Raw genomic sequence first — 25,487 nt, 5'->3', positions numbered from 1 at the left:
GTCCTTAAGGGGTTAAAGGAAATCAATGTCTACCCATGAGAAACAGCAGCTATCCAATCTTTCCACAGAGTTTGCAAAGTTATCTATACTGGTATCAAAATCAACATATGCTTAATAACATTTGCTTATTTTCAGATCTCTGGAGGCAGCCTTTTTTTTGGTGCTCGTACCATTTCCTGCTTTGACCACAGTGGCTTCCAGTTGATAAAATGCTCAAGGGAAGGGAATTACTGCTTTCCAGTACTTCACTTTCATATTGAAACATATATACAAATTATTTCTAAATGTTATAGAAACACTTTTAGATGTCATATTCTGAATATTAACGTGTGAGATATAAAACCCATCGGATTCTTTACTTTTTTTCATACCTGAGTAGTAGCCGCATTGAAGGAGATGCCAAGAAGTGAGCAGAGCCCAAGTCCTGATGCCACAGACAGAGCCACGAGCAGGACGCCTGCTAGACCGACAGCTCCTTGAGACTTGGAGCAATCCCAGCGCAACATTGTAACGCAAGCATAGGCCAACTAAAAAAGAAAAGTGGGTGTTAATATTTATATAGCGCCAACATATTCTGCTGCGGTTTAGAATTAGAGAAAGACCATTCTCAAACGAGCCCTCAATCTATGGCAGGCAGATATATATCGTTGGATGTCCTTGTCCAACCTCTAGATTTTCTGTAGACAATGTGTTGTGGGTAGATTCGCCCACAGCCCAATCCAGCCCCTAATGTTATGTCATATTGCCAATGTATAGACCATTACAGAGGACAGTGAGAAAATGTAGTGTGCGTGTCTCTGGGGTATCCAGTATTGTAATTACTGGATTATCTAGTTAAATGTTACTTTTCCCATTAGCTTTCCTGACTATTGGTTTTGGAAGGAGAAAATAAATGATATGGTTTTAAATTCAAGGCTCAAACATACCATTAGCAGGTATCCACCAGCAACGCGGATGGCGCTGACGTCCGAGAAGGATTTCATGATGTCATTAAGGGTTGTGGTGGAAAAAGCATGGTTATCTTGTGACGAATTCTGAGGAATGGACTTCTGAGCTTGCTAAACAAAAAAAACATCAGAAATTCACATTTCACAATATAAGAACTCTCAGCATAAAATGTATGACAAACAGTGACGGCATGCACTGTAACTGTTTGGTAGACGCAAGCATAAATTCTGGGACACTGACAGAATCCTAGGCTCTCCTGCTGCTGATTCGGACTATAACTCACATAGGACGTCTCTCAGCCAACCCTAGAGTAGCAGTCCACATGACCAGGAGTAGACGGGGTGATTATCTGTCAGAACAGTCCCCCTCCCTCATACATTCATGCTGTCACATCACTCCCCAGAGATGCACAGACACATGCAGACACAGATTTGATGTATGCTCTCATATGCGCACGGAAACTCATTGCACATCCTCTCAGGCACATTTACGCTACACAATGCCAGACATGCACACACAGGTACCATTACAAAACACCAGACACACACTGTAATTGTATCTGTCAGTGAATGTCTGTGTCATTTAGTGTCTCTGTACATCAGTGTGTTTGTGTGTGTATATCTGTGCATGTATCAAAGTGTATATATGTGTGTACTTTCTAGGACACCCAAAATACCCGTATTCTAAAGGTAATTAACTGCAAACAGCTTGCTAGTCCAGGGGTTAAGGAGCTGACAGGTATGTCTGCAGGCTAATCAGTGTCTTTTGAGAACTCCAACCTACCGCAGGCCAGGCAGGAGATTAAGGCCTGAGCTAGGCACAGTCATCAATGGACTACATTGTGACTGATTTCTAGATAATTCTATGTATCAGGATCCATAACTCTCTCTGGTCTTTTCACCTTTTCCCCTTCAGGACTGCCAAGAATGATGGGTACAGATGTCAGAGGTTAAATGGGGCAAAGGTCAGACAGGGTCACTTGGTCTCTGGGGAAGGTGCACCCCCATTGCCTCCTGAAATTCCTCCTCTCTATTATAGCAGGACTTGTACGTGTTCCTGGACCAATCACGTCACAAGCTGTCCAGATTGATGGAAACTTTGGTGGGCATATCTCCTTCGCCGACGTCCACAGATACCCATGCAAAGGAGGTCTTGTTTGGAACATATGGCCCTAACGTGATAACCTCTGACCCTTACACATCTAGTGACTTTCTTTTAGACTTTAATTATAGTGCGGATCTCAATACACCAAATATTCTAAACAGTAATAATGCCTACAAGAATGCCAATGTGCTAGAAACGTGTACTGACCTCAACAAATTTCCGTTGCCACGATTCCAAGATGGCTGACGCCTTCTCCTCGGTCCAGTTGATATCTTGAATCTCATAGCTGCCCTTAAAATGTTCATAAAGCTGTCCTGGGCTCATCAGTAAGTACATGGTCTGGAGAGCTTCAGCACTATGAAGAGAAGACATCCGCAGGTTATTTCGGTCATTGTTTTATTTTAAGAAAAGCAAACATATTCTGTAGTGCAGTACAATGAACAGGTAGCTAAAACACCCAAGTACCTGATAAATCTGAGACAGTTAGTCCACGAGCCTAAATACCACATAAAAAATATGTGTCGAAATATGTTTTGTCTGACTCCCTGTGTTTAAGCTAGAAAAATTAGTACAATGTTCGATTACCTTTTGAGGTCTCCGTTGGGTCCCTTCACCATCCCTCCAAGGATCAGCTCCTTCTGCCAGTTCATAAACTTCTTTGAAAAACCGTAACAGCCACTGCGCAGGGTAGCGGCAATATCCACATTCTACAGAGGACAAATTTCAAAACATTATATTTAATAAAAGGTCACAGGATTTTATAAGACAGGACTTGGACAAATGGCATATTTCCAGATTTTTACTCCAAATATAGAATGGCCATATTTCTATATATAATTAATTTCTCCTTCATATTATTGTTATTATTTATAACGTGCCAACCAATACTGCAGCACTGTACAATGGGATGGATCCAGAGTTCTGCCCTATGACTATATTGGGAAGGTGATAAATATGAAAGTTACATTATCTCTGGATTAATAAATCGTAGGTTTCCTATTGGCTGAAATCTTGGCGGCTAAAGGAGTGAGGTAAAGCGATGGTTACTGTAACTCACCTTTTGTGTTTTCTTGTTTGGGGCGCTTTCTGGACACTCCGGATCTGTTGGGTCCAAACACGGCCGCTCCATATATGCACGTCCCACTTCGGCCTTATCCAGCATCTCTTTAAAGCCATCCAGACTGGCAAACTGGCCGAGTTCTTCCATTAACTGGATGGGGTCCAGGTTGGTCCACTGGATGTCTCGGCGACCCCTGCCAAAAAAAAAAACATCTTGTGTTACTTTTAACCTAGGGTTTTAAACAAACAGAATGACTAACTCATTACTTACAAGGAGAGCAGGCATGATAAAGAATTACAAAGCTACGAACATGGTGAGAACATTTACTAATGAATTACCCAGGTGTAGAAGACCCTATTAAGTGGTTGGGTGGGGTATTTAAATAAAAACGATTAATAAATCCAGCAGTGACTCGAACCTCGGCCTCCCACACTGAGAAACCCCAAATGTACATGAGGGTTGTTCCAATTACGGCTTTCCCTCACAGCTCAGACAAGGAGAACGAAATAAAAAAAAAAGAAGAAAAATATCCCGGTTATTTTCCTGGAAAGCTGATCAATCCATTCGTAAAGGGATTAGGTATCAAGCGCCCTCGGCAATCCATTGGTTAATTTTCATTTTGATTGGCACTTCCATGCTCTTCACCTCCCAAGATCTAAGTGGTTCCTGGGGGCTCTATCCCCCCTTAACCAGCGAGGCGTACCAGATGCTAAGCAAAATACCATGTATGATCCTGTTACACAGAGGAACAAAGCCGCCTGCTACCATTTCTTTAACGCACAGTGCAAGTCAGGGCAATTAACAGCAACTCAGTAACATCTTGATAGAGCAGCCGCCCTGCGTGGAAGGCTTGGGAAATATGTCGCCATTGCAAATAGGCTACGGATCTTCAAGCTGGAGAGAATTTAACTCTGTGCGTGCCACAGGTAGATGGCCAAGGCATTGGGTTTTCTAATTAAAACTGCAATTAAACTTCTTCCTGGGATTTCAGATCGAGCAAAATACAATCCGAAAGATTGACAAACAATATCTTCCATAATGGAACGATGGAAAAATAAAAAGTGATACACAGATGGTTTGTGTTCGGAAGAAAATAGTTAAGGATATAGAATGGTTGTAAACTTGCCTTAAAATGGAGAGTAACAGAACACACAAGCGACTCTGTTTAAGCCAAGTCGTGCAACCTTGAATACATGACATACACTCATGCAAAGCAAATTATCTGCCTATTCTTTTAAAAACGTGCTCAGAAGACGATCCATCAAAATAAAATCCATTAAATATTAGGTTGCGTTTATATGTTGAACATGTTTGCCATAACGGTGAGGAAGACTGGAGAGAAAATTACAAAGTTTTAGAAGATCAAATATTACGGAGAAAATGAGGAATTAGCAGCTGGGTGAGGCCTATTATCACCAAGTCTCTACAGATAAATAAATGGTGCAAAGTACCAGGAGATGTCACTCATGTTTCATAGAATCCCAATTCAGAAATAAAAGGGTTAAATATTTGCAAGTGGAATTCTCATTAAAAGGGGCAACCTTGCCTGTTTAGGGGGCCCCCATGCAGCCGGCTTAGAAAGGGTATGGGCCCCGCATCCCCTCTTCACGAGCTGGGAAACTCTCAGTGCTGGGATGTGCTGACCCTATATAACAAGTTCTGTGTTTTCTCAAGCTTTACATAAAGGAAGGTGAATAAGGGGGAGTTTGAGGGAAGACAAGCAGTAAACTAAAAGGACAGAGAGGTGAGATCTAAAGGGGAGTGGGAGGGGAGGGGGGGTAAAGAAATTCTCCTTTTACTGCATAAACATCATCCAAAACATCCCAATCACAAGAACATTTGACAAGGGGAAAAAAAGGTCCAAAAACCAAAATGGCCGCCCCCTACTCATTAACCCAACAGGATGAAGACTAATTTAGATTATAATCTCAACAACAACAAAAAAAGATACAATATCCACCTCCCCATCTCAACAAAACTGTGAGGGACACACACACACACAGAATCAGATTGGCGGGCGAGGGAGGGGTAGGCCGAGATGGGGCAGTGCAATAATTCATTAAATCTGGCCAGAAAGAAGGCGATTCTCGCAGATTCCCACATACCAAACGACTGGCAGTTGCTTCCAGAGTGAAGTCTCTTTATCTGTCTTTTCTTGCTTCACTGAGCCAACTCAAGGCTTTTGTTTTTTCCACACATTGCTGACTCTTTGTTATAAAGCGTCTCTCGCTCTCTCTTGCTCGCTCTCTCTCTCTGCCTCTCTTTGCGTTAAAAAAGGGAGAGAAAAAATCCCCTGAACTGAACTCAAGCGGAAGGGGGAACTGTTTGCAAGAACGAGCTTCCTTCAAACAAAAGAGATATCTTTACAACACTCTATACCCAAGATGGGGGTCACAAGAGCCGAACCCCAAAAACCTGTCTACAAAGACCAGTGACATCCATGGGAAGAAAACCATAGACTCAAGGATTTATATTAGCACCAAAAAATCCTTTACAACTTCATCGGATCCGCCTTCTCTCAAATCTTCAGTCCAACCACATCTCCTTTCAATTCCTGCACAGGCAAACCTCCATCAAACGGTCCTGCTATGGCTGCTCATCCTGATCACGTACAGGGTTAACATAGACTTTCGGTTACCGTATCACATTATTAACCAGGTGTGGTGCAATATATTTAGATAATGTCATATTATTTAAAAAATTTTTTTTTTTTTTAGGACTCTAGAAAGCTTGCGCTGCTGAATGTCGAATTTAGACCTCTGCAGGAATTTCATCAAACATTTTATCATCTTCTAAACCAACAGATAATTTAACACTGGCGTATCTCCCCGCTCTTCGCTTGTAATCCGCTCCTCTGTTCTTTTCGTCCGTTTGCATTCTTCTTATTCTATTTTCCTCCCTCCATGGTTTTCCCTTATCTCCCCCCTCTCTGTTTTACAGTTCTTTAGTCCACCAGCCCTCTGAATAATGGCAGTATTTCAATTTGTTTAGCAACTCATGCCATCCACAGGTTCATTAGCATGAGAATGTGCTGTGTTACCATTTGCTGACAAAGCAAGTGCTTTGCTTGGGCCCCATATAGATAAACACACTTGTAAACAGAAAGAATGGCCACTATTGTCTGTGTTTCCATCCTCCATTCCCTTTCCATCCCCCCCACCTTTTACACTTACCCCCTCACCAAAATCCTCTCCTGCCCCCCCCTGCAGGCTGAATCCCCACTCACTCAGCCTTAATAGAAACATAATTGCATGGAGTAGGCGAAGAGGGGGGGTGTCAGGCAAGGCGTGTGATGTTGCCTAAATGGACACACTGACATAGGCTAAAATCAAGGTTGCCACCAACAGTAGCCCTGAACTTGTAAAGGGGGGCGAGAAAACGAAGAGCATATCAAAGCCCTTGTGTGTCCACCTCTAGCATGACGGTGACCAGATACCCTCATAACACAGCGAACATATAACCCCAACAAAGACTGGCTAAATACTTACGGTAAGTATGCGGAGCCTCCCTGCAGCTGAGACCCTTCCCAGAAACAGTCCAGGGGAGTGATGACCACACAAGGAAAGAGTTTCTCGATCATCTGGTGAACGATAGAAATATTGATGTAATTGCAATCTCTGTATGTAACACACCGCCGACCAATGCAAAGAGCCAATACTAGGGGAACTTATAATCTGTCTGACTAATGTCTATCCAGCACCCCGAGAACATGTAATTAGTGAAATGTAACTATTATTGTCTGTTACATCGCTATGGGTGTTTTGGGGAATTTTACTTTTATTTCCTTAAACCTGCTCTATGTTTCGACACTGACTCAGATACATCATTGTTAACTAATTATTCAACACCGAATTTTTTATAACACACAACAAATCTGTCTGTTCCACAGTACTCACTCTCTCAATCATCCCGGTCTCAATTATTGGAACGCCCGACTTGTAGCAAATATTGTTCAAGTTCCACGATCTGCAGGAGAACACAGTGATGGTTTAAAGAATAATTCAGGATATCAGACATCGTATCATTTTTGCTTTGACATTAATCTGAAATACACATTCTCGATTTTCTTCAGACCAAGAAGAAACCCAAATATTAAGGAAGCAGGTGGTAAAGGTGTGCTGTAGATAGTCCTCGACGTCCTAGATCAACATATCTACCTTTTATGTGCACTACAGTTCTCAACCCACGACTTACTAGATGATATCTTCCCCCCCGAAGTCAATATATTAAAAATGAGACACAGCCATGACTTCTATAACAGCTGTGTATATGAGGTGGTATGTTTAATTACACGGTTTTATACTTTTCCAAAGTACTCAGCATTAATTTTTTCTATAACGAGCACAAATGTCCAGCTCTCATTCCCCTCCATTATTGTTGGAAAATGTTCTAATCAAACGATTACGGCCACAGTACGGACCTGCACGTTACTTACTTCCCATACATAGACACCTGGACTTTGCTAGCTGCCAGAGCCGCCTGCAGATGAAGAAGCATGGCCTCCTGGTTCAAGATATTCTCTCCTTCTTTCTTTGGCGTCTGGATCAGCATCTGGGATGTGTAAACCGATTCTTCTCCCAGTTTCTCCTTGGTGTAGCAAAGTTCATGGCTTACACGGCTCCCCGCTGTCAGAAGAGACGAAGAGTGAGAAGTTGTCATCTTAACAGATCTACTCTGCCCCTTCGTAACATACAGGGCTTTTAGGAATTTAATATCAAACCTAAAATAAAGACTTTCTTTGGAGAAGAGCAGCCACCACTATGGCTTGCTTAAAGTATTATTGAGCTTCAATCAGTCTTGTTTAGAATTGAGGAAAACTCGTAAACCAGTGAAAACTTCTAGGTAAGTCATAGCTCTGCTGTGTCTGACCAATTTTTTGAATTTATTTTTTTACATCATGAATGCATCATGGACAATGTAGACCTCGGAAATCTGCAGGGCTCATATTAGTCATCACAGACAGAAACCAGCTCATCGTCTTATGAGTTCAGATCTACGTGTGATGCATATCTTGTCTTTAAAAAGTGCCCTACTGCGGGTTTTTATTGCTGTACTTACCGCAAAGCCAAAAAATGGATAAACAAATTCACCACAAATACTTTCAATATTTTAATAAGTGGGGGATACTACATGCAGTCGTTGACCTTTTTCCCCTTGGTAATAAAGGCACTTGACTGCACAGCCAGTGGGATATCCGCACCTGATTGGAGATCGTTTTTCAAAGCAGTAGTAAATATGGAATGTCTGGGTTCATTAGGGATTGAACGAATCATATACTACGGATATAACAGGCTACAAACTGGATTTCTCAATATAATGCAAGCTATTTATTCGACAGTCTGGGAGAGGACATTTGCTCACACACTGTTTGTATACGGTGCATTAATAAGGTCTATAGAACACATATTACATGGAAAACATCACTGGAGAGCTTGCACTCTACCAGTAACAATGTTACCTCCGCCGCTTATTCTATAATAACCTGGCAGGAAATAGGTTAAAATGTGACTGTCGTTACTAGTTCTCAAACGATGGGAACGGCGTAGCTGAGGTATTCACTGCGCCGCTTGCGAGCTTTGTGAAAAGAAAGAAAGTTTCTCGTCATTAGCGCTAATTTGAAGCAGTGCTGGTCCATCAGGGCTTCAAAGCACATTGAGATCGGCTGAGGAATGTCAACTCCCTAATTAACCCAGGGAACAGACATGAAAAGAGGAGGCAGGGGGACGAGGAGACAAACTTCAAACGGAGGACGCTGCTGTACAGCCAGGGAGGGCAAGAGCGGAGTTCACAGCGAGAGGAGGAGGAAGATCAGGGTGAAATTTGCCCCAAAACAAGGTCAAGGACAAAGATGGCACTTAGAGCATTTTGTTTCTAAAACACCTGTTTAATAATCGGGCTTTCAGACCTTTTGGTCAAACCAGCGTCAACGATATTGCGGAAGGAGCCTGCAGCTGTTGGGTGACACCAACTCCCTTTACAGCTGGCTGAGGGTGATAAGTCCAACCATGGCTGTGAGAAGAACCTCCATAGCACCCTGACATTAAGCTGGTCCTACTCTGTGTGATACAGAGGTTAATCATATCTAGCTTACAAAAAACTTGCAGCGTCTGCATAATAACTGTACACTTTTGCCATAACTTGCGTGATCTCTCCCTGTGCTCTAACCTACAGTAAAACTGGGTGGCTGACTGCTATGAATAGACAAGGAGAGGCTTGAATGGGGAGGAACGTTTTACTAATTACTAGAGGCCCAGGCCTTATATCTCCGTCTGTACTGTCTATTCTCGCCCATCTGGACCACCCAAACTGGCAGCTCATCCCTCATCTGGTCCCCATGTGATTGAGCCGGGTGTTTTACTCATTCGCACTTTGCACACACACACTCCCACGCTAGCTGTGCTAGACTGGGCTACAAAAACTCAGACTCTCAGCGGTCTCAGGCATGTTATTACTATAGCAGGTCAATACCCTCCGAGATAATGTGCCGGAGGTTTCAATTATAATTATATACATTTAGCGGTTCCCCAGTGCTATGTGTCCGTGTTAAACAAACAAGACACGTGTGTTGTACTTGTTATAATGTCTAAATTATATTTCTCCAAGAAATGAACTATAATCATAAATAATAGGAGCCTTTCATAAAAGCCCACGCATGCAGATTTCCCAACGCTTTAATTTCATCCCAGAGAATATTTACCATGATTTCGGGTTTTATTGCTTGGATTTTCAGGAAAAAAATGCAACATTTCTATATCTATATAACAGCGAAAAAGAAAACCCATTTTGGGGCTTTTTTTTGTTTAGTTTTTTTTTTGTTTGTTTTTTTTGTTTTTTTTTTAGTAGATTTGCAATTTTGGAGTCAATTTTGCAAGTTAGGGGTCAACTCACGGATTATAGAATAAACGTTGCTTTTCCAAATTTGGAAAGGCAGCTCTTTTTAATAAAACTTTTGCAGCCAAATATTTTATAAGCCCCGTTTTGAGAGTCACTACCCAGAATCCTTTTCTGCTTTATTGCCCTAGAGAATTGGTGACAATGGTAAGACATTCACAAAGAGAATGCTATAATTAACAATAAATCCACATATTATTCTTGGTGGGTTCCCGTTCCTACCCCTTCCTCACTCTCAGCCCACAAACAGTCACTATGTATATCCCCGAAGCTGCAGTATAACTCAACCTGGTTGACTGCAGCTTTGGAATTGCTGATATTTCCTGAGCCACCCAAACAGTACACGTGTGCTCTGTGTGCACGAGAGCGTGGCTAGTGCTCCACCATATGTTAGCTCATGGGGCGAGTGAGGGTGTTCATGGGTGACTAGCTCTACTCTGGGAAGGTGTTTGTATTGGCTGCGTCATTAATAATACATAGTTTAGGAAAAAAAAAAAATAGTATTATATGATCTTAATATTTTCCCAGCAGCCCCCTCTGCTTAGACAATCCATGCGTGCTGCATTAAATCTGTCAATCGCAGATCGGCTGCAAAATAAACACGAGCCATTCTACTGTCTGGGGTAAAGACAGGGGGGTAGCAGTGGTTTATAGAGCATTTTGTTAGCTGCCAACTCATAGTAGGTCATGTTTAAACAGGAAATATTCCCACCCCACAGCAGATGTGATAACAAGTACTTAAAGGTAACCCCCACACACTAATATGCACTCTCTACATAGACCTCACAGTCTCTGCCAGCTCACACAGACACACACACCCCAGCTCACACAGACACACACACTCGCTACATAGACCTCACAGTCTCTGCCAGCTCACACAGACACACACACCCCCAGCTCACACAGACACACACACTCGCTACATAGACCTCACAGTCTCTGCCAGCTCACACACACACACACACCCCCCCAGCTCACACAGACACACACACCCCAGCTCACACAGACACACTCGCTACATAGACCTCACAGTTTCTGCCAGCTCACACAGACACACACACACACTCCCTACATAGACCTCACAGTCTCTGCCAGCTCACACAGACACACACACACTCCCTACATAGACCTCACAGTCTCTGCCAGCTCACACAGACACACACCCCAGCTCACACAGACACACACACTCCCTACATAGACCTCACAGTCTCTGCCAGCTCACATAGACACACACACCCCAGCTCACACAGACACACATACCTCAGCTCACACAGACACACACACAAAAGCTCACACACACACACAAGCTCACACACACACAGACACACACACTCCCTACATAGACCTCAGTCTCTGCCAGCTCACACAGACACACACACCTCAGCTCACACACAGACACACACACTCCCTACATAGACCTCACAGTCTCTGCCAGCTCACACAGACACACACACCTCAGCTCACACACAGACACACACACTCCCTACATAGACCTCACAGTCTCTGCCAGCTCACACAGACACACATACCTCAGCTCACATAGACACACACACCCCAGCTCACACAGACACACACACCCCAGCTCACACACCTCAGCTCACACACAGACACACACATTCCCTACATAGACCTCACAGTCTCTGCCAGCTCACACAGACACACATACCTCAGCTCACACACAGGCACACACACTCCCTACATAGACCTCACAGCCTCTGCCAGCTCACACACAGACACCCACACTTACATACACACACACACACGCACCTTAACTCACACACAGGCACACAAACATACATACACACGCACACACTCTGCATAGAGCACAGAGTCTCTGCTAGCTCACAGATACCCACACATACATACATACATACATACATACATACACACACGCACTCTGCACAGACCTCAGAATTATGCTAGCTCACAGACAGACACACACACACACACACACACACACACACAATCTGGTCTCTACGAGCTCACAGGCACATAGAGACACCCACACAGACACACCTCAGCTCACACACAGACACACACAACTCAGCTCACACACCTCAGCTCACACAAAGACACACACACCTCAGCTCACACACACACACACCTCAGCTCACACACACACACCTCAGCTCACACACAAACACCGCAGCTCCGACCTCATATTCAGTGTTTAGATTTCCTCAAACGAATGATGATGGCAGCTTTTATCTTTTAAAAATCACAACCTAACCGCTCTTAAATGGGAAATACACACACCATAACCACTACACCATAGGTCACAAGGACTCTACACACAGAGTCTGTGTTAATACAGAGTCGCTGAAAAGGGGAAGGATGAATCCCACTCTCCCATGTAAATATTTTGGATGCATAGTAAGGTGAAACGTTCTCATATAATGCCCCAAGCCGGGGGGCAGGCCCGTGGGATGCCAGGAAGGAACCCTACTTTTTTCCAAAATTCAATGTGACTGCAACCATAAACGAAGTCTGTGCACCATAACCAGTACAATATGCACAGTGATTATGGTGCTTGTAGTGTCCCTTTAAGTACTCGTGGCACGGCACAGGCGTGTACAGTACATTCCCATGCTAGCTTTCAGGCCATTTCAGATTATTTGTTCATAGTCCGACTAACACGTTATCTCGGTGTTATAAGAAAATGTCTCCAGCGAAAGAAACGTTTCCGTGTTTGCTTCTGTTTATTGAATATCCCCAGCAGTAAATTTACAGCAAATCGCAATATTTAGACTGAAATATTCCAGCTGTGACTACACCGAGCGTTGGATATTCTTTCTAAATACGCCATTTATTTACTTACATTTTATAGAAGGGTTTTCGGTTTACCACAATTCAGTGTTTAGTGGGTAAACCCCAGGCCGTTTTGTATGTTTAAGAGATCTGATCTGCTGAACATGCAGGCTGTTCTACCCCTGTGTCTGTTCGTAGAACACATATTGGAGGAGCTAACTAACTAACAAGGCCAAACTTGCGTTCTCGTCTGCGCTTTAATGCTGTCTATCTCAGCCCTGGCATGACTACCAACAGGAAGTCAGCAATTTGTAACAGATTTCTAAATCAGTACGGGAGGTCTGTTATGCACGACAAGGCCATCGCAGGATTCTCCGTGCCTTACAAGTTCATCCAACACAATTAGTTACTTGCAAAATGTCCTAAATTTCACATTCTATTAACCACTATGAAGTGTGCACCGTTCGCCTCTGGACGTATCGATAACGCAAGAGTAATCATCGCAACCCCAGGGCCGCTTTCATACAGAAATCACAGATATACCGGTATTCTATGCCATGCGATAAAGTAACCTCTGCTTAGGACGGTCTCTCCCATCACTCTGTATTTAGGACAATTGCTCCAGGGAGCTTGAAATTAGCAGTCTATGGATACGTCTCCTCTATGTGTTTTGGGGGAAGGGATTATATGGATTAAGCTATCTGTGAGAGCCCCCCACTGCTCGAGAGGATGTGTCTCACAAGGGGTTCTCGGATACATATTTACCGGCCCCCTATACAGCTAATAAAGTATTAGTTGTCTCGTCCCAAAAACAATCGAATGTTAAAACTAACCTGCGTCTATTCAGCCTTAAACCAATGATTGTCATGTTCTGTATGTTCGCACAGAGTAAATGTGTTTAACAATACTTTAACATACTTCATTGATCTAGATTCCCTTGCTCAATTGAGCCATTGGGCGTCATTTCTTGACACGATCATACCAGCTCCATACGGTGATTTTAAAATGACAGATAAATTAAAATAGTTCATATTACTGATATAACGAAAAGCTTATCATTCGCAGGAGATGAAATTCTATGCTACAGAACTCAGAGCTGTAACGTTGAGGACATTCTTGGAGTTATATGTGTAAATCATTATAAACTGAGATGGCGTTTTGACTATCACTCCTATTTGGCCTGTGATACCCAATGACGTGGCTCTACTGTAACTCAGTCAAATTTTAAAATAATCAACTGTCCCTTTACTGTAGACAAGGGATGTCCAGCTTTAGACCTTTGGCTTTTGTTCAACTGTAATTCTCAGACATTTATGCTGGTCTGTAAGGCTGGAGATCCCAAACGTAGACTCAGCTGGACACAGTGTTGGGAAGTCTAAGAGGTCGGAGCCATTTCCTGCAATTTAAGTGATCAGTCCTTTCTACCATCAGATTTTAAACGTCTCTGTCTATCTGTGATTGCACACACGGACAATGTACCCGTATTGAAGCCATTAAAAAATGAAAAGTCCCCGAGCCCGGGCAGAATATTTGGGAAATTATCACGATCGTTATCTGCATTATTATGTTCGGCAAAACATCCGTTTCCCGAGCTGAGTCGCAATGTGTCATCGTGGGGCCTGGAAGCCAACAGGGTCATCACTATAAGAGATGGCATTTATTATCGTTTTGAGAAAAAGATTAAACATTTCTCTGCTATCGGCAGAACAGTCCTTAGTAATTCTTAATTTAGCTGTCTGGGTGGAGGGGGGGAGGTCTCCCTCAGATGACCCCATCCACGTATTTCACCCGTTGGTGAAAAAACATGAAGATATATTTTTGATTTTTGTTCTGTTTCAGGCAGCACTTGGGTCATAACGAAACCAGACATATAATATATAAAACATTGAGATAATGTGTGTTATAGAGCGAGAAGGAAAGATTCTTAATGCGGGGTTAAATAAATGATACTAAATTAATTCTGTAACAATTTAACTCTCGATCTCCAAGACATTGGGTCCTTTAAAGGAGGAATATTAAGGGAGGTAAAGGGGGGGTGGGGGGAGGACTGGTAACAAGCTATCCCAGACCAATAGTTTAAGCACTGAGTCTAACTTGTTCCCACACCCCATATAAATAGTGCTCAGAGCTCCCATCTCAGCCAAGCACTCCACACCATAAATACTAAGAGCAGATGCACAGTCTTCCCCAAGTCTCAATAGCACTTTACCCACTCAGACTGGGCCTATTGTGTGCACCGTGAATGTCCTCCTAGATTGTTCTAATACAAGCAAGACAGAAGGAGGGGAGAGGGAAAAAGGACCCCCCCCCCCACCTCATTCCCACCACCATTACTTTATAACAACACATATAATCCTCCTGATTTATTTTCACTATGTGCTGATGGCTCGGACTTTAAAATAATCCAGAAATGTTATTATATTGCTTGTGATAACTTTTTACATGTCCTCCCAGTCCCTCTCCTCCCCGAGGCCAAAACAGGAACATTTTGGAGTCAGACATAGGTAGTTTAATTACTAATTAATTACCTGAAAATGTTCTGATTGAACTAATGAATTAATTAACCCGAGAAAGTTAACTTTGATAGGAAACAAATAGTAATTAAAGTCTCAACTACTGCTGCTAGGATACTCTATAACTCTGCTAATAACGGGATTTACAGTCCAGCCAGGACAAGCAGAGAGAGCAGTCTGGAGATGGGAGAGACCTCTCTCCTAGGGCAGATCATTATAATGATCTAGGGGCTATAATGGAACAGTAATTGTTTCCATGGAAACCAGCTCAGTATAGCAGTATTTAGGGAGATGGGCCCTGTTTTTAGACAATCTCAAATCTCAGGTCTACCCGGAAAAAGTAAAATAATGATTGAGATTTTCTGCGTACTCTGCGCGTGGTGTTATTTGTGAAGATATGATCATTATGATTACTATTTTATAACGTAGCTTTTCGTGTACATTCACACCTGGGACCTGGTAAAATGAGCCAACCTGTCGCATAGTGTCAAAATAAATCACGATTTCTTCCAAAGTCATCTTCACAGAACTCAGACAGAGACACAAATTAAATATGTTGCAAAACTGGGACATCTGAGTGGAAGAAGGGACATCCTGTGTGACAGGGGGGTCCAGCAGTCTCACTGGGTGGGCTGTAGTTTTATTTGGGATGGGACCAGACTTTGTCTAAACAACGTTTGATGTGGCAAAGTCAATATAGACTGATTTTCATCCAAAAAAAGGCCTCTAACCACACCTGGCTAGTGATCTACCATTGAGAAACTCGTCAGCCTTGAGTTCTCTCAAAATATTAATATTAACGCAAGACTTAGAACGAACATCAGGTTTCCGAGGCGACAGCTGCCAATTCAGATTCAAGATCTAGACATTAAACTGTATATGGCTACAGTGAGCAGCTAAAACGTTACAGGACACTCTACACAGGACGAGACCCAACATATAGAGGGGGTGTGCTGCGGAACACAATATTATTATTTTATTATTTATATAGCGCCATCACATTCCGTAGCGCTGTACAATATATAACACAAAACCTACACAGCCACATTGTAACAATAATCAGCCAACATCTCCGAACACAACTCCCATCAAGCTTAGCTCTATCCCGCCCCGGCTGGATTGCCAGACTCTGGTGGGCCCTGCCTGATACTCTATGTTTACTTCTCACAAAACATGAAAATCAGAATCACAAGGGGCCGACAGCAAATCACAAAACTCAAAACACAAAGTCTAATTAATCATAACATTCACAGAGGACTCTTCTTTAGGGATCATTTAATTACACGTGGATTGGGAGTTATCGTTAGTGACTCTTATCTTGTATTTCCCAGAGCTGGGGGTGCTGACAGACAGTGACATTTTGAATTACAAGCAATCCATGATCTCTTCTCTATTAAATCCTGCAGACTGTCTGTGGATCCTTTAAATATCTCAAAACACACAGGCTATCGCAACAACTGAACCAACTCCTACTCCTATCACTCCCTTGGGGAAATACAAAGATATATTTTTAATATATCTTATAAATGCGTGTGATAAATGAAAGAGGTACACTAGGGGTGTAAGGCTTTTAATTGTAGAATACAAATAACACATCTGTAATGCATTGCCCTCCTACAAGCCCCGAATACACGTTTTAAAACATTATCGTATATATATAATTTTTTTACCGAATCCAAAGTGCAGTTTAATTAATTTCACATCCTTTTTAAAGTGCTAAAAATTTAATTGAAACTCCACAGAGTCTATCCATTAACCAGCACAATATTTAAGCCATCGGATTTGGATCATAATTTTATTGCCAAAAATTGAGCAGTAGCTGACGGCGTTACATGTTAGCGAATTAGGCGTCATGGTCCCACTACGTGTCCTTCATTTATTAATTTCCAGACATATTCTGTTACCGATGGAAGATATTTAGATGTAAATCCTCCAGCGTAGAATGTGAGCTGAGACAGAGGCGTGGATGTTTGTATATATGGACGTAACGTATAGATTATATATACATCGTCCAGTCTATGTTTAAAAGCTCCCAACCCCCCTTCTCACAGGGCACAGCTGCTTACAATTCCTGTAGCTCCACCAAGAAGCCTTTTGTGCTCTTCCTATTAGGTCCCAGACCACCCACTGCCAATGGTGACCACCCAAGAAACCAGCACTCCCCCCTCCCCCCCTTCCTGCTTACAGAAGAGAACCAATAAGCAGCCGCTCACAGAAATCCTTAGTTTGTTTTCTCTGTCTCTGTATATGGAATGCTGATTCCATTAGATCCCAGCGCTGGGATACTTTGTGTCTGCTCACTGAGTACTGCAGCCATGCTCTCCCTGCTGCCCGGTACCCCAAACAGGGTAACCCACATTATTACTGACAGTGTGCACCCCAGATCAGGGTTACCCACATTGTTACTGACAGTGTGCTCCCCAGATCAGGGTAACCCACATTGTGCACCCCAGATCAGGGTAACACACAGTGTTACTGACAGTGTGCTCCCCAGATCAGGGTAACCCACATTGTGCACCCCAGATCAGGATAACCCACATTGTGCTCCCCAAATCAGTGTTACCCACAGTGTGCACCCCAGATCAGGGTATCCCACATTGTGCACCCCAGATCAGGGTAACCCACATTGTGCACCCCAGATCAGGGTAACCCACATTGTGCACCCCAGATCAGGGTAACCCACAGTGTGCACCCCAGATCAGGGTAACCCACATTGTTACTGACAGTGTGCTCCCCAGATCAAGGTAACCCACATTGTGCACCCCAGATCAGGGTAACCCACATTGTGCTCCCCAAATCAGTGTTACCCACAGTGCGCTCCCCAGATCAGGGTTACCCACAATGTTACTGACAGTGTGAACCCCAAATCAGGGTAACCCACGGTGTGCATCCCAGATTAGGATTACTGACAGTGTGCTCCCCTGATTAGGGTTACTGACTGTGTGCACCCCAGATTAGGGTTACTGACTGTGTGCACCCCAGATTAGGGTTACTGACTGTGTGCACCCCAGATTAGGGTTACTGACAGTGTGCACCCCAGATCAGGGTTACTGACAGTGTGCACCCCAGATTAGGGTTACTGACAGTGTGCACCCCAGATCAGGGTTACTGACAGTGTGCACCCCAGATCAGGGTTACTGACAGTGTGCACCCCAGATCAGGGTTACTGACAGTGTGCACCCCAGATCAGGGTTACTGACAGTGTGCACCCCAGATCAGGGTTACTGACAGTGTGCACCCCAGATCAGGGTTACTGACAGTGTGCACCCCAGATCAGGGTTACTGACAGTGTGCACCCCAGATCAGGGTTACTGACAGTGTGCACCCCAGATCAGGGTTACTGACAGTGTGCACCCCAGATTAGGGTTACTGACAGTGTGCACCCCAGATCAGGGTTACTGACAGTGTGCACCCCAGATCAGGGTTACTGACAGTGTGCACCCCAGATCAGGGTTACTGACAGTGTGCACCCCAGATCAGGGTTACTGACAGTGTGCACCCCAGATCAGGGTTACTGACAGTGTGCACCCCAGATCAGGGTTACTGACAGTGTGCACCCCAGATCAGGGTTACTGACAGTGTGCACCCCAGATCAGGGTTACTGACGTGTGCACCCCAGATTAGGGTTACTGACAGTGTGCACCCCAGATCAGGGTTACTGACAGTGTGCACCCCAGATCAGGGTTACTGACGTGTGCACCCCAGATTAGGGTTACTGACAGTGTGCACCCCAGATCAGGGTTACTGACAGTGTGCACCCCAGATCAGGGTTACTGACAGTGTACCAAGGGTAAAAGACCCCCCTGTTGGAAAATGCAGAAAATCAGCAAAAATAATGAGCCCTAACCCCATAAACCTGATGGCAGGGGCAGGGGGGAGAGACATGGAGCTGACTGGGGCAGAGGATATCTTTATCAGTGTTAATTCATAGCAGGGATTGCTAAACCTTTACACTGCAGAGGTTCATGGACTACATTTCCCATGATGCTCATCGGCGTCATCATTCACAGGAAGTAAACCCTGGTTACCTCTGGATGGAAGGTCTTTTCAGGATTGAGAAGATAATCGATTACTTATAATAAATGAACCATAATAATGTTACTTCTGTCGGCAACATTCAGTGAATACTGACACGTTAATAAACGAAATATACGGAAGATGTTCTGCAGCAGCTTGAAATAGTGTCACTGTCTACATTGCACAAACTGAACTCCAACAGGCGTATTCACTCAAAGAGAGAACTGGCGGGAATTCAAAGAGAATTTCACATTTAGGCCATAATAGCTGAATTGGAAGCATAGCTGAGAACTCTTCCAACTCGGCTATTTAGACCTTAAATGGGAAATTCTCTTTGAACTCCCAACAATTTGCATTTTAGTGAATAACTGTGACTGTCAAACTTCAGGCAAAAATATCTCACACTATGGCTGAGTGGGAGAAGGTTTCCTCCAAAAACAGCTATTTTTTCCTACGTTTCCCTATTCAGACACTAATTTGCTACAATTCAGAGTTTACTAAATAAAGTTAATGCTTTCTCATTAAAAAAAAACTAAATCCATTTTATCTCCGCACAGAATTCCCAGCCCTTATTTCTCAATACATGACGGTTTGCCTGTATATTGTCTGTGTCCCTTCTCCGGCCAGTACTTCAGATCCTGCAGATCATCTTATTCCCAGCCGCCAGTCTGCAGGCACACACTAAGTCCAACCATTTGGCACAATGACTTTTTACGAGTTTTAGAGCCAAGTGGCCGTGCATGGCCGCCTTGACTGGAAGCAGTAACAAAGCACAATAACAAGGCACAATATTACCGCAGGACCAACACTTTGTACCTTTTATACCAGGAATGACAATTCTTAATGATATTCCTGGGGACAGAAAATGTTCTAGGCTTATTCAGAAAGGTGTTTCAGCAAAAGTGCAAAATAATACCAGACATCGTGGAAACCACAACTTATCCAACATTAACCAGCAGAATGAAAAGAGACGCTGAGAATCTGCTCATTCACACACAGGCCCTGAATCTGCTTATTTACACACAGGCCCTGAATCTGCTCATTCACACACAGGCCCTGAGAATCTACTAGTTCAACCACAGACCCTGAGAATCTGCTCATTCACACACAGGCCCTGAGAATCTGCTCATTCACACACAGGCCCTGAGAATCTACTCATTCACACACAGGCCCTGAGAATCTGCTCATTCACACACAGGCCCTGATAATCTGCTCATTCACACACAGGCCCTGAGAATTGACTCATTCGTAAACAGACGCTGAGAATCTACCCATTTACCCACAGACACTGAAAATCTGCCCATTCATAAACAGACCCTGAGAACTGACTCATTCACACACAGACCCTGAGAATCTGCTCATTCACACACAGATCCTGAGAATCTGCTCATTCACACACAGATCCTGAGAATCTGCTCATTCACACACAGATCCTGAGAATCTGCTCATTCACACACAGATCCTGAGAATCTGCTCATTCACACACAGATCCTGAGAATCTGCTCATTCACACACAGATCCTGAGAATCTGCTCATTCACACACAGATCCTGAGAATCTGCTCATTCACACACAGATCCTGAGAATTGACTCATTCATACACAGACCCTGAGAATCTGCCCATTTACCCACAGACCTTGAAAATCTGTTCATTCATACACAGACCCTGAAAACCTGCTCATTCATACACAGACCCTGAGAATCAGCTCATTGATCACGAGAATCGGCTTATTTTTCCAGAAAAGTTGAGAATCTGACAACTCTTCTAATAAATCATTCCATTCACGCGAGCATTTCATGTTCTTATTATTACTATGGGCATTTATAGATTTTTGCAGTGTATTACAATTCTACAGTGATGGTTTACCATACAATGAAAAAATACAGACAGGCAGAATAGGTGAAGAAGGCTCTGCTTAAATCATCTTCCAATCTACAAATCCTGACACGGCGACTGTCGTATCAAGGCAGCGCCATACTGGTACCATAGGGGTTAGGGGGCAAGGAGTATGTAATTAGCAAGCTGTGCTAGAGCCCCCACTGCCAAATCCTGTCATTGACAGGGACGTCCTGTAATAACCTCATTGGCGTCTAAAAGAGGCGGAGTTATGTTTCAGGCAGTGCGCATGTTCAGTGTGTTCTCATACAGAGTGAGCGGCCTGCGCACACTTTAATATTGTATCATACTCCCTAGCTGGCCTAGCATCATGGGAAATGTAGTTTAATTGTAATCTCAGGAGCCAACATTTAACTCCTTATGGACCAAACTTCTGGAATAAAATGGAATCACGACATGTCACACATGGCATGTGTCCTTAAGGGGTTAAAGTCACCGCCTCAAACTTACAAAAAAGATGAGTCCAGTTGCTGGACTACATTTCCCATCATTCTCTGCAAACTGTCGTATCATATTTGCTACAAGTTCTTAAATGCCTTCTATGACGCAGAATGTGGGCGCTTTACGAATAAACAGTACGCGCCCCACCTTCTACGACAACAGTTTGCGCATGACCTCCATTTTTACCATCACCTTCTTACACCAACACCTCCATACGGACATTCCGGCACAAAGTGGTACCAATAACATCAACACTGAATTACTCATGCCTCTTTATTAAACCATTAACCGAGCATTGCGTTACCACCAAAATCGATTTTAATAAATAAATATTACTTTCAAATGTAGGTGTTTATTGGCTAATACATTTTTGCTCCTTGCAATCAAACCATTTGTTTTGAATGAATTACATTAAAAATAAAAAAACTCACAATAACAGGGTGAATACAATCAACACTCACCTTCAACCCATAGCCGTTCGATGTCTGTCTCGATGGAGGCAACTCGAAGTCCAACCGTCAAAGCACCAAACACCAACAGTCCAATAAATAATACTTTTCCGCAATGTCTGTGAATGGAGCAACCGAGCCAGAAGAGTAGAGCTTGAAACTGAGCCCTCAGCCAGAGAGGAGCTTTCTGACCGACTGCTTTACCCTAGGAAGACAAAAAAAAAACACAGAATGTCATCAATCACACGCAGCACCCCACCAGAATTCCTATACATCAGAACAATACAGCCCGCAGTCACCATGCCTTGAGCAGCTTTTAACACAGCTGCTCTTGGGGGTCACTAAAAGTTGTCTACGTGCCCAGGTATCCCCGGGTTAGCCAGTTCTGTGCGCTGATATCTCCTGATTGTAGCAGTGTGAGATCCCCTAGCAGGTAGTGCCAGCAGTGATATTAGTTACAGATGTTGAAGTACAGGAGTCGTCCGATGAGCCCTAATTCTTTGCAGGTTGTTAACAGAATTTATGGGACTGATCTTTATAGATGTTGCACATGAGCTTTCAATGCCATAAAAGTCTTGTCTTGCGATGTGAAAACCCAGAATTTAAACACTGACTCAGACAATTTATTGTGGCCTTTCCAGCCCACCTGGTCTGTACAGATCTCCCACCCACACAGCAGGCTAAGAAATACGGAGAGAGGAAATGGCTATCGGGAGAAAAGAGAAATAAATAGAGGAAATAGAAGGGTATCAATGAATGGATAACGGAGGTTGGGAGCAAGAAACGGCGCTGATAATATTTTACTGTGGTCGGAAATAGAAGGATTAAGATTCAGCAGAAAACAAAGGGGGAACGTTAGGCAGAAACCAAAGTGAATTTTCCCACATTTTTGTGGCTGAAGCCAGAAGCTGCCAGTGCCCTGTGGCTGGAAAACTGATACGGCGCCAACCACACAGCTACCAAGGGAAGGGAGCAGCTAGCATCCTGTGGGTAAGGGAGGGAGCCGCCTGCTCAGGTGGCACAGGCTCAGCAATGCCCACAGAGCAGATTATTGCCATTCCCCTCTTATTGTAAAGCGGGCGCTATATAAATACCAATAATAATAATAATAATAATAATAATCCCATCCGTGTCTGGGGGGATACACTACACAAACCTAACAATTCATACCCCCACCACGCAAACACTGACAGGAACGGTCTTTCTTATGTCACAGGTGCTGAATGAATTAAATATAGCAAGGTACACGCAGAGTGCCTCGACGGCCCCAGTGCCAAATGGATGAACAAATGTGGGAGTGGGTTTGGGGCAACAGAGTCCCTTACAGCCAAATTACGCACTGACCTCCACCCTAAATCTAGACATTTTAATGCAATTGTCAGTAACTCTATAGCCAACATCCGCAGCTTTTATTAACGAGCTGCCACCGTCCGCTTCCCTCCTGGCTATAACTACATGGACAGGGTGTCACTCTAATCCTGGGCAAGGTCAAGAGGTCAAGGGTCATGTTTGCATGGCACAGTTGGCATTCTACCTGTTAAAACACTGGCCGCCATGCTATCATGGATCTGGCTCCTTAATGACAGCACAAAGCACACGATTTAACACAAACAATATACACCTATTAGAGTGTAAGCTCTTCAGGCCAGTGACATCTAAACCTAACGAAGTATGAGCTGAGGGCGTGTGAATTTTTACTTTCCAGTCTGATCTGAGATGAATTCTCCCCTTTCCTCCTACTCCATGGATCTGGGGACTGCTCTCTCTGAAAGGGGTAAGAGAATCAGGCAAGCCAGCAGTCACCACCCAGGAATGGAAACAGTGAGGGGAACAAGATCTGCCCAAAATCCGCTCACTCGGTGTGTGGGAAATCACTCCTTTCACCCCAGAGGCCTGTAACATGCAATTCTACTAACATTCCCAGAGAGATGATGGGCCTTATTCACTAAACTGGGCGTTAAGGAGAATTAACAAGGGAATAGGTCATATCAGGCCAAAGTAGGTGGAAACGGTAACTAGGAAAGTTGGATAATTTTCTCCGCTTGATTATTTTGGCCTAATAATTTTAATTCCTTGTCAATTGCTTCACAGTCCCATTCCCACTTTATTATGAGAAACAGTCAGAAATGATTAAATTTTATGAGAAATAAAAATCAATCATTTTCAGAAAATTGACAAAACCCACATCATTCATAACTCTGACTGTTTTTGCCAAACACATGCTGCTCTTTTGGTGTGCTTTGTAATATTAGTTTTGGGTGAGGCTGTCAGCTTCTTTGGCAAGGAATATTATTATATCAACAACTGCACAGTTTAATATCTGCTTGGGTGTATTGTGATACAGTGTGGGGAGGGCATGCACTGAACAGTACATAGATTGTAAGCTCTGCAGGTTAGAGATGTCACTATAGCCTTGGCTGTGTGTATGATACAATCATTAAATCACTGAATAGTTATCACTATGACAGTGTCACCCCATAATATAATGAGAACATCACAATTATTTCACCCCACAATATACACTTCATGTTTTGGGCAATGTTATAGTGACACCTTTCTAATGACAGATACTAGAAGGGGGCATTAAATGTACCCACACATTGGCACTTACCTTGGCAATTTGTTTGAGTGCATAGGCAGCATGGCAGTAACTAGGTCTCCTGAGCAGGTCAGAGTTGGCAGCAGTGGGGTGAGGTGCTTTGTACCCAGGGGGTAACTCTACAAACCCACCTTCCCCCACTATGGGGGGCATGGAGGCCATTGGGATCCCAGAGCAAAAAGGAGGAATGGGGTTAACACACAAGCAGGATGTGTCCAAGATACAGGCCACCGACCACCGACGTAGGTAGACAATCAACACAGATTAATCCATGTAAAGAGATGAGGGGCAGCTGTGAAGGTCTCCATCTAGGTGGGTAAATCCATAGAACCCTGGGTGTTCTTCATGCTATCCAGTGCTGATGGAGGGATTTGGGCAAATTTAGGTGGAAAAAAGTGTAAATGGTGAATGTATGGGGGCTAAAAAAAATCTCCCAAAATGTAAATCAGTAAAAGCTGAAAGCCAGTCCCGGTAATCAGGATGCAGTGTGAGTTGGATAGAGCTCAGTCCTGAGTGCAGGGTCTCCTGGTTCCCAGAATCTGCACTCACATCCACCCTTTACACTCCCTGAAAAGGAGAGAGACAGATGATGAGAGGGGAGGAGGCTGGATTCAGCAAGATCAGGCTCCCATTGGCCAAGGAAGAGGCAAATTACTCTACAAACAGAGCTTATTATTAGCTGCTAGGCAACAGCTCAGCAAAGTGAAGAAGGGAGAGAGACCACCCAGGCAGCCCTCTCTCAAATCAATGAGGGGACAGGGGAGGGGGGGCTTAAACAGAGGAGCCGCTCAACTTTTACAGGAATTCTGCTCTACAGACCT

The 25,487-nt window shown here is 43.6% G+C and overlaps 1 protein-coding gene across 1 annotated transcript in view; it reads right to left on the bottom strand.

Moving 5' to 3' along the window:
- The window catches only part of PTCH2 (patched 2), a 36,658-nt gene extending 11,426 nt beyond the window's left edge, over window positions 1–25,232 (bottom strand). The window contains exons 1-10 of the mRNA XM_063427708.1: window positions 24,679–25,232; window positions 22,080–22,272; window positions 7,548–7,737; window positions 7,009–7,078; window positions 6,601–6,692; window positions 3,110–3,305; window positions 2,638–2,759; window positions 2,260–2,407; window positions 927–1,058; window positions 372–527 (exon numbers count right to left, since the gene is read on the bottom strand). Of these exons, the coding sequence (XP_063283778.1) occupies window positions 372–527; window positions 927–1,058; window positions 2,260–2,407; window positions 2,638–2,759; window positions 3,110–3,305; window positions 6,601–6,692; window positions 7,009–7,078; window positions 7,548–7,737; window positions 22,080–22,272; window positions 24,679–24,828 (1,449 nt within the window). The 5' untranslated portion in view covers window positions 24,829–25,232. The remainder of the gene's footprint in view (window positions 1–371; window positions 528–926; window positions 1,059–2,259; window positions 2,408–2,637; window positions 2,760–3,109; window positions 3,306–6,600; window positions 6,693–7,008; window positions 7,079–7,547; window positions 7,738–22,079; window positions 22,273–24,678) is intronic.
- Between the last annotated feature and the right edge of the window lie 255 nt (window positions 25,233–25,487).

The sequence above is a fragment of the Pelobates fuscus genome, chromosome 7, assembly GCF_036172605.1.
Source record: "Pelobates fuscus isolate aPelFus1 chromosome 7, aPelFus1.pri, whole genome shotgun sequence".
Classification (NCBI taxonomy): Eukaryota; Metazoa; Chordata; class Amphibia; order Anura; family Pelobatidae; genus Pelobates; species Pelobates fuscus.
Note: the sequence above shows the minus strand (reverse complement) of the source record. Positions and strands in the feature narration are given on the sequence as shown.